General features: G+C 37.7%; 1 protein-coding gene across 2 annotated transcripts; it reads right to left on the bottom strand.

Moving 5' to 3' along the window:
* Positions 1–1,106: 1,106 nt before the first annotated feature.
* Positions 1,107–5,008, bottom strand: rnf223 (ring finger protein 223). 2 transcript variants are annotated; one of them, XM_079479010.1, is made up of 2 exons: positions 4,870–5,008; positions 1,107–2,303 (listed from the first exon to the last, which is right to left on the bottom strand). In XM_079479010.1, exon 2 carries the CDS (start codon positions 2,268–2,270, stop codon positions 1,605–1,607), a length of 666 nt encoding a protein of 221 aa, XP_079335136.1. In that variant the 5' UTR covers positions 2,271–2,303; positions 4,870–5,008; the 3' UTR covers positions 1,107–1,604. The 2 variants fall into 2 exon arrangements, with proteins under 2 accessions (XP_079335136.1, XP_079335137.1); XM_079479011.1 differs by having other exon boundaries at positions 1,107–2,310; positions 4,870–4,991.
* Between the last annotated feature and the right edge of the window lie 5,401 nt (positions 5,009–10,409).

Genomic DNA, 10,409 nt, shown 5'->3' with positions numbered 1-10,409 from the left:
GAATCTTGTACTGGAGAAACAGTTCTTCACATACTTTGGGTTTTGGAAAGATCCTTTTGATTGATTGACTGACTGAATGATTTTTAGTCTGTGGTTTATATACAGTACCCGTGATTTATTAACCTATGGGAGAATAAAATGGGCTCATGTGAAGTACTGGAATGGCAAGTAAAGTCATATCTGCACTAAGAGGGCTGTCAGAATGTCTTTTTTTGTGTGTGCTTTTGCTATCAATGTTATATTTTGCATTATAGATTTCTTGTCTGGTGTATAATTGTTTGAGAGATTTAGCACATCTATGCTTAACATTTGTTAATTATTATTATAATGTGTAACATTGGTAGTTGTGAACCTCTTTGCTCACTCTATCACAGTTTTAAATTCTGTTACTTGAATACTCTGTTGATGGGTTTTACACTTCTGTAAGTTTGATCTGAATAGTTTTGTGTCGACTGTATTTGTGTGGTTAAGATTGTGTTCCTTCTTGCACTGGTTCAGCCTAAAATGCCTTTTGCCCTGCAAATACAGCAAATGTAATGACTTACGTCTTAAATGACAATAAAATATTAGATATTTAATTATAAAACGTGCACATTTGCAATGTTTTGTTTCATTTCAGCTGACCAACAGGTTTGGACACTTCCCCAAAGCAGTTTTTCAAGGTCTATTCAAGATACAGTTTTGTCATGAAGATAATAACGAATACATTTTTGTGTTATCTATTAACTGAATCCATTAACTTGCTTTACCCCCTTTATCTAAATGATTTACACAAGCACCTTAAATATGGAGGAGATATCATTTGCCTCTCTTTCATACTTAAGGTTTAATGCTGAACAAGTTTAATAGCATTTTTCCTCATAAACCCATGACAAAACACTTGTGTGGATCGGTTTACGTGGGTGTGAGCAGGTTCATAGCACCCGCCGCTGGGGGTTGGGGTTTAAGGTTTCAGGCAGTTATTCTTTGAGGCGTGTTCCTTTAACCGTCCCAGAGCAGGAAGTGAGATTAAAGGGCCACGTGAATCTTTGTTTTTCCCTTCTTTTGTCAGACAGCCTGAGTTTATGAATATTGTTCCAATAAAGACTATGAAAAACATTCCCTGAACAATGTCCATGTGCTTTTTGCATGTGCATTTATTTGATTGGAAAAATGACAAAAAAACATTACATTTCATGGAATACAGTCAAAATATATACAAATGTACAAAAGTAGAAAAATCTGTTTGTAAATAAACAGTTTAAATAATGCATTTACAAATTTAGGTGTGTGCGATCTCATAATTAGTTTGAATGTATTTTTAATGCATTTTCACACCAGAGCTGTTTTGATCAGTGTAGGCAAATAGTCATGCAGTTGTCAGATGTTCGGCAAGACTTCAAAAACCCCACGTGTGCTTAAAATACTAATTCCTGATTAATACAACTTTCAGGATTCAAATGTTGGTTCACAAACTTTGGTACGCAGCAAAAGAACACTTGAATAAAAGTGAATGAGTCATGTAACAAAGTCATGTAACCGCATCGTAACCGCCTCTATCACCCAACAGGTTTGCAAAGGTATGGATGTAAACATCGCTGCAAATCCTAATGCAAAAGCAATGCTCATGTGTGATTCGGTGTTGTAGTCATGGTCATTGTTGTGGTAGAGACTGTTGTTGTGGTAGTGGATGGCCGCAAGTGCTTCGGAGCGCAACGTATAGAACCGGTCGTGACAAAGCACTGCAGAGGCCACAGAATGATGACCATGAGTAATACCATAAGGAAAATAAAGAGCAAAAGCCGCTTCCAGTCCATCAGCCGCTCAAAAAACCCAAGTCTCGGTCGAGTCTGGGGAGAAGAAACGCCACCTTGTCCGTTGGTCCCAATATCGATGCAAATACAGAAACCCTGCATGCCGGGTTTATCCTGCTGGTAGCACAGCATCTCTCCATCCAGCCATACCGGCTGCTCGTGTTGCTGGTGGACGGGCAGACGGCACAGCACCTCCTGGCTCGTGGTCAGTGCCGGGGGCCCTTTTTTGGGAATGATAGTGTGATGGCGGCAAAAGGGACAGGAGATTTCCGAGTTTTGGGGGTCCATGGATGTGGCCATGATGCGGGAAATGCACTCTAGGCAGAAAGTGTGGGTGCAATCCAGCTGTTTTGGTGTTTTGAAGACGTTGTCGTAGGTGTTAAAGCAGATGGAGCACTCGGGTTGAGAACTCACCCTTTCAAGGTCAAAGTCTTGGGGGTACACCTGCGTGTGCCACACCACAGGGCTGGGCTCCATTTTACAGGAAGGTGATTTCTTCTCGCAGACTCACTGGAAACTGAAATAATAACGTTTGAAATATTTGGTTTTATGAACTTTTATGAAAAAGATGGCAAACGTGTTTTTTCTTTTTGTCCTGTTACAGTGTAGGCTATAGGCAGAGCAAATAGCTAATTGTTTGATACAGATCTTTGTATATAAAGTCAACATGCACTGCCAGATGAATTCAATGTGGACACTGGCAGCACACTTTGCATGGACATGGCTGTGCAAACATAGAAACAGTACACAAAACAAGCCTGAACAAGATTTTCATGCCTTTTGTCTGACTTTCTGACCTTCCTAACTGATTTTAACCGACTCGGCCGAATTAGTCATTCGATCGAGTCAATTTTAAATCAGATTTGGTCTTCTGTGTTTTGGTCTTCTGTCCCCTGTAACTAAGAGTTTTAAAAACTAAAAAAACATAAAAAGTTTTTTTTAAACTTTGTTGTTTCTGGCCACCTTGTGTTACTTTGCTTTAGACCACTACCTTCTTAAAGTGGTAGTTCACCCAAAAATGAAAACTCTGTCATAGGGTTGTTCCAAATCTCTATGTTCTGCTGAACACAAAGACACTTGAACGAATGTTTGTAACCAAACAGTTCTTGGCCACCATTAATTACCATAGTAGGAAAAATGAGAATGGTATTCAAAATGCCCCAGAACTTTTTGCTTTACAACATTCTTCAAAATATCTTATTTTTTGCTAAAAAGAACAAAGACATTTCTAAATCATTTTTTTCTACTATGGTAGTCAATGGTGGCCAAGAACTGTTACAAGCTGGTTTCAATATCTATCTTTGTGTTCAGCAGAACAAAGAAATGTGTACAGATTTGGAGTAAATGATGACAGAATCTTTTTTCATTTTTGTTTGAACTATCCCTTTAAAAGTTCTCTGTTTCTGTGTCTGGTATATCTATTAAGAACCATTTTTATTCTTTACGTTAATTTTATTTCTTTAGTTGGCTATATTGTTCTGTGGACAAGATGATCTGCAGTCTTTAAAGCACCAGTGCACAGATTTCCTTAATAATGCAACATTCCTATAATACTAATGTTTTTCTATAGCATAAGGCTATAAAGTAAAGCTATTTTTAGTTCTTATATAACCTTTATGTGGTTGAAGCTAGTAAAGGTCAAGAACACGTGGAACACATGTGCTTACAATATTGCTAAGATACAGACTACTTTGTTGTCTTAGTTTTTTTCCAACATCACTGTCCTTCAGAAGCCCTTTGACCGCACTAAAACTCTCTAGAAGTCAACGCTCCACTGATCCTGGCGTTCAGAGACGTGAAGCATTTTATTAACAAATTGACTTTACAACAAACTCCAGTAAATACACCAACTTATCATTTCAGTTAAACAATATTTGCTTTTAATCCACCGTACGCTGTTTGCTTTTTTTCTGGTGGTTTTGTGCTTGCACACATCCTGGCAAAGGTTTGGCCAGGAGCAGATGGCCTGTTCTCACAGCCCTGCAGGCAGACCTGTGTGTGTGTGTGTGTGTGTTTCTTTCTCCATCCCTGCAATGCACAATGCTCCTGTTTGTTCTCCATTATATTGATCTCGCTTTGGCATTCCTAGAGAACGGGCCGGTGCCCAGGCAGCCAGTCTCTCAGCACTGTGTAAAACCTCTAGACTCATCAGAGTCACGGCCCTGAGAGCACCTGCAAGCGAGTCCTCTATCTCTGTTCTCTAGCTACGCCTCAGCGAACTGTTTGACCACCATAAGTGCACAAGTTGTTTGCTATTCATTAACTCAACCATCACTGTTATGACCGAGCAAAATAGCTAAGGGGTTGAAAGGTTCTTGACCTGACTCTCATTCTCGATGCCCTGAGGCTTGAATTTCGACTGTGCTCTTATATCTACAATATAGCTGGAACCTGATATTTGACATAACTATAAATGATTCATAAAAACTGGTTGCATTGTTTCTGGACACTCTTTGTTGACATTAGCTTTACATGGATGCTCTACTAACCTAATTTCATGCCTGGGTTGATGCCCGATGACAAAACTGCATGTAGTTAAAGGGATGGTTCACCCAGAAATGAGAAGTTCTGTCATTACTTACTCACTTTCTTGTCGTTTTAAACCTGTGTGACGTTCTTTCTTCTGCGAAACACAAAAGAAGATATTTTAAAGAATGTTGGTAACCAAACAACGGCGCTACCCATTGACTTGCATTGGTTTTACGTCCATACAAGATTTGAAACGACAAGAGGGTGAGTAAAGGTATTTTGCAAGGTTACTGTCAAAGTTTTATAAGTAACTGCACATCTAGTTTCAGTTTAAGCACCAAATCTTTCACAAATCTTATAGAACTTCCAACATTCCTTCAAATTAGTCTCAAAGCTCACTTTTAGATGTTATACATGCCTTTCCATTCATTTCATTTTCCAGTCATTCTAAAACTGTGCATAATCACACAAACAATAGGCAGTTCAATTCTCTCTATAGGTGTTAAGTAACACGTGTAGTTCTTTTTCAGTTGAGTTTCATATGCAAACCGGTGCTCATTTGTTTGTCAACTGAAATTACCGCCGCAAGTAACGCGCATGTTCTTACCTGTTCTGATAACGTGAGCTCCAATGCAGTGTATTCCTCTTCCAATGATTCCACTTTTATCTACTCATCACTTTGTCTTCTTAAGGACTCAAATGCATTATCGGCTCAGGGCTGTCAGCAGTCCTCTTGATAATGTAATGTTCTCCTCTCAGGAGCCAGTGCAGACGGAGCTGAGCACAGGTGGGCTGTTGGTGTGGTTGCCTGCTCCTTCTCCGTGTTTCACATCCACACTCACCTGCCTTAATTTATCTTCTCTCTTTCAGCACGCGCTATGGAAATGACACTGATAGGCAGGAACAATAACATGGCCTCGAGGGAGTGCCGGGGTGGGGGGGTGAAGGAGAGTATATTCAGAGTATAATATTTCTGTATGGGTTCATCTCTGCCCATTTTCTGTTGTTTTTTTCATTTCCAGCATGCGACTTCAGTTAACAGTTTGTGTTTTGCTTGTTGGGATTTGAGTAAAGCACTCATTGAGTGTGCATTACAGTAGCTCTATGTGTGAGTCATGTGTGTTATTTCAAAGGTTTTCAGTTAGTCTCTTATTATGGCCTGCTTACTTAAATATGTAGGCCTAAAGATGGAATTTAAAATATTGGTGCCAAATGGTTAAAAAATGTAGGAAGTTTCACATCCAACGAAGAAAGAATGACTGAACAGGGAACTGTAAACTCCAATTTTTCAATTTTGTTATAAGGAAGAGATGGAAAAAGTGATAAAGCGTTATTTCCATCAGACTTTTTATGATATCGTAAGATGGAATTGTTGGGAAGTGTCATGGACAAATACTGTAGTGTCATATCTGCAATATTTTACTACTTGGGTGATGAGTAATCATTACTGTCTTGGGAGGAGATGAGAAAATAAAAATCTGTCTCTAAAATTCACCTCTGTGTCGTGCAAAACCTGCATATGATTCTTTCTTTTGGGGACTTCTAAGAAATGTCTCAAAGGTTTTATGTCCATATAATCGAAGTCAATGGGGGTCAGAGTTCTTTAGTGTTCTGTGGAAGAAACTTACCAGGTTTGGAATGGATTAGCAGGAGGGTAAGTAAATAGTAAAATAATTGTTAATTTGTGATAGTAAAAAGGCAGCTCATGCAATAAAACATTCTCAGTCACCTTAAACGTGCTATCTCATGCCATCTAGAAGAGAACCATGAAGCAGCTGCTCTTAAGCTATTGATCCTTCAACACAGAAGTAACAAGTTCAGGATGTAAAAAAGCAACAATACCCACAAAGTATCTAGAGTAAATCAAACTGCTGGTAATCTGTGATTCTAATATAACCTTATCCAGGCTCTGCCAGTGGTCAATTTCAAGTCTTCTTAGGACACGTCATTCCGCTGCATCTCATTCCACAGGAATCTAAAGAATGTCTGACCGATACTTCTCTGATGGTCCTGCATGATCACACAACAATGCCTACCCAATTACCTGTGACATATTGATGGGACAAAATAAAGGCATTTCTAAGTCTAGCAAACACTCAACACCAGGAATCAGTTAGGGAAACCGTTTAAAATACCCTAAAATCACATTGCTTCTCAGTATTTATTGCATTACGTTGTATTGTAAGGGCACTGAAGAGCAGAGCCGAATGAAACTCAATGGAGACATCACAAAGGTATAAGAGGGTGAGTTCACCCCAAAATAAAATGTTTAATTATTTATACGCCCTCATGATATTAGCATACAGTATATGACTTTCTTTCTTTTGCAGAATAAGATATTTTGAAGAAACAACATTGGCCCCCGTTGACTTATATTATATGGACACAGAACCATTGAGACTTCTTAAAATATCTTCTTTTGTATTTGACAGAAGAAAGTCATTGAGGTTTTGAATGACGCGAGTGAATAAACTTGGGAAAGCTATACCTTTAAAGTTCAATGCATCTCATTTGTAAGTTGTTCTGGAAAACCCAAGAAGTGCAAGTTCGTGTGTTGTCAAGGGGTTTATTCATCAACACTATTAATAGAACATGACATTTCAAAACAAGGGAGGTTACAAAATGTTCTTATGTTTAGTTGCGTCGACCATGCATGCTATGTACACAGGATGGTTTCCTGTTGCACTAAATATCATGGTCATGCATTTGATGTCCATGTAAATGTAACTTCACTGCTCCTCCATGGCTGTTGTATCAAGGAAGTGTGTGAGACTAAAACTCTACGAAGAAAATATGAGCTGAGACGGCTGCAACTCATTGGGATGTGAGGTAAGGCTGTTTGAATATCCTTTGCCTTGAGCAATGCAGCCAACAACTGTTACCCAACCCCCTGCAGGAAACACCATATCATTTTGAGTGTCAATCAAGATGACCGTTAAGATGCCCTTGATATCCCGACAGCAGGTAAAACTGCATTTCCATCAACTGTAAACGAACACAATACTGTACTTCATGAGAGATCATGTGGAGTACTTGTACTTGTTTGGAAAGACTTGTCTGACTTCTGCGGGCTAGTTTGTGTATTTTAATACAAATTTACTTCACAGCAGAAATCAAATATAGAGACACTGGGATTGGCTGACACAGGGGGAACCTGTTACAAGGGCTATAGGTCATAAGGTCTGTATATATACTCCTTTCTATAGCTCTTTTAAAGATGTCAGTTTTGGGTTAAGAAATTTCACATAAAAACCAATGCATTTATTTGTTACCCAGAACAATGGTTATTTTTCAGCTGCCTTTAACATTTAACCTATTTCTGTTATTGTTTTGCTGCTTAATAGCTTGTTCTGTCCAATAATGGTGGAAATGTTGAATATTTTTCCTGTAGCCAAGGCTTTATGGAACAAAGTAATTAACATGTGAAAATAAACCCATTAGGAAACATTCACTGAACTATAGGTGTGACAACAACAACACACACAAAAGAAAACAAATATTACATTGTAATGAAAGATTAAATATCATCTTAAAATCTTTCATAGGTCAAAGTCAATATACTGTATATATTTATGGCATATTTAACTGGAAGTCATGTTTAAAATAGGACCTTGGCCTGTGTTGTCTCATAGCCATTTAGGCCATAAACCTGCTTCTGTTTATTCTTCTACAAGCATGTTATTTGGAATAAAAACTTGCTTACACAAACTCCAAAGACACTTAGAAAACTCCCAAATCATAAATCTTAGGAAGCATGAAACATATACACGTTTCACAACTGGTGTTAAAGGGATAGCTCATCCCAAAATAAACATTCTGTCATCATTTATTTACCTTCCTTTTAAACTTGCAAACATAATGATTTCTGCCTCAGTGGGACAGAACAGAAGATATTTTGAGAAATGTCTCTTTGTGTCCATACAATGGAAGTCAGTGGGGTACAGTGTTGTTTGGTTTACATTCTTTGAAATATCCTCCTTTGTGTTCTGCAGAGAGAAAGTCATACAGGTTTTGTAAGAAAATGATGAAACGATTTTCAGTTTAGAGTGAACTATCCCTTTAATGTTGGGGTTTGTGCATATAAATTCAGAGGTAAAGGTTTAGAGTTTGACTTCAGTGAATGGTTGACAATGTGATATGAATATGTCTGTTATTAATATATTCCACTTGTGGCTCTTCACCTACCATTAATGCACTATTTACAGACCAATATTTTTCTTTCATATTTGCCATCTATTAGAGCTGAGTGGTTGATGCCGTATTCAAACCAGGCCGATGAAAACCAGGCCAACCGGTTTAAGCGCAGGTGCCTTGACAAGCCTTTCATCCACTCACGTACAGCCATGTTAATACTTTACATGTAATCAAATGACATTGTCACAAGAGGCCTAACGTGTAAACGAGAAACAAATCGTCTTGAAATTCATCCGTATAAAAAATTGTATGCACCCCCATTTTTATGAGTATTATTGTCACTGTAAAGACTTGGCGCCCCCTGGCGGCCATCACGCAGTTTTACAGAAAAAGATCAATGCCACATGGGACACGCAGTCACATATAACTTAAACATAAAAATGGAAGTGCATCCGTTTCGTGTTTGTAATCAATTCTTTGTGTTCACCTGTAATAAAAAGAAACCATGGCTTAATATATAGTAAAAGTGCCTGTAGGCCAACCACATGTTTTTGTATTACAAATTGGATTAGTTTTACGACAAACATAATGGTTAAACTTCTATATATATTTGTGTGTGTGTGTATATGTATATGTATATGTATATGTATATATGTATATTGTTCAGTAACGTAAATTGTGAACCCTACAAAGTAATGATAATATCAATCATTTAAACAAACAAAATAAAATAAGTAAGTTTCTGATCAAACTGCGGTACCGTATGCATTTGATGGAGATTTGATATTTTGTTGTTATGTTAAGAGGCTCCAGGAGGAGGCGCTATTGTTAAATAATGTGTATTGGAAGAAGCTGTCGGTCATCGCCGGTGTCACACCGGTGTGGTTGCTCTCACCTGAAAACCTTCGTGTCCCAGATGTTGCAAAGGAAGATAATGTCAGTACCATCCCTCAGTTATGTGAGTTTTTTCTCCACACCAAGAAAATACCAAAACAGTTAAAAATAGAACATTGAGCAAATCTTATTTAGCATCACAGTAAAATAAAGAAACAAACGTTAATCTCTAAAGCAATACGACGATGAGTGAGCTCACTGTGATGTGAGAAAACAGAATGCCAATTGACTGTCTTAAAGTGGATTCTTAAACGTAATTAATTAGTTTAATTCAATTATTTAAATCACGTTATTCGGCACCAAAGCTGTAAATGGTATTTTACCTGACAAAAGGTAGGCCTATATACTTTGATTATATTGACTTTATAACATATATAACATCATGTAGTCTATGGCGTTAAAATTAAATGAATACAACATGTACAAAAGCTAAAATATAAAACCCATATATACACTTTTATATGACCATACGCATTTACATTCTGTATATATCCTTGTTTGTAAACAACTATAGTTTGTAGAATAGCAGATCCTCCAACAGACATATTCATTGAATTTTAAGTGTTTATGTTAAAATGTTCATGTTTAAGGTAGGGGAGAGTGGGGTAAACCTTTTCATTTTAATATAGTTTATCCCCATACGGTTCAACTTACCCACTGACTCGGATCAACTTTCCCCTATCATGGGGTAAACTGAGCCACAAGGGCACTTTTTTAGAAGAAGCCATATTTTAAGATGTGTTCTTATAATTTTGATTGATAGGAAACCTCCTGAAATGAGATGAAATACCGTTATTGCACTTATGCCTCATTTTGTTTTATCTTGAGCACAAAAATAAAAAAACTGGGTCGTCTTACCCCACTTTCCCGTACAGCCTGTTGTAGGTGTAACCAGTTTAATTGTTTTCCAGTTCACCCAAGTAGTTCTGGTGCGACGAATGGATTTGTAAAAGTACAAGCAATCTACGTATCGTCATATAGAGGTCATGAAAATGGCTTGCATAGAAATACATTTTTTTATTATAGCTCTAGTACGTTTGTAATAAAGCTTCTCTGCAGGATATTTTGGTGACTGGGAGAATTGCATGTCAACTACAGTATACATTTGATTTAAATATG

This window comes from Barbatula barbatula (genome assembly GCF_947034865.1).
Source record: "Barbatula barbatula genome assembly, chromosome: 17".
In the NCBI taxonomy this organism is placed as follows: Eukaryota; Metazoa; Chordata; class Actinopteri; order Cypriniformes; family Nemacheilidae; genus Barbatula; species Barbatula barbatula.
The sequence above is the reverse complement of the archived record's forward strand: the minus strand, read 5'-3'. Positions and strand labels throughout refer to the sequence as shown.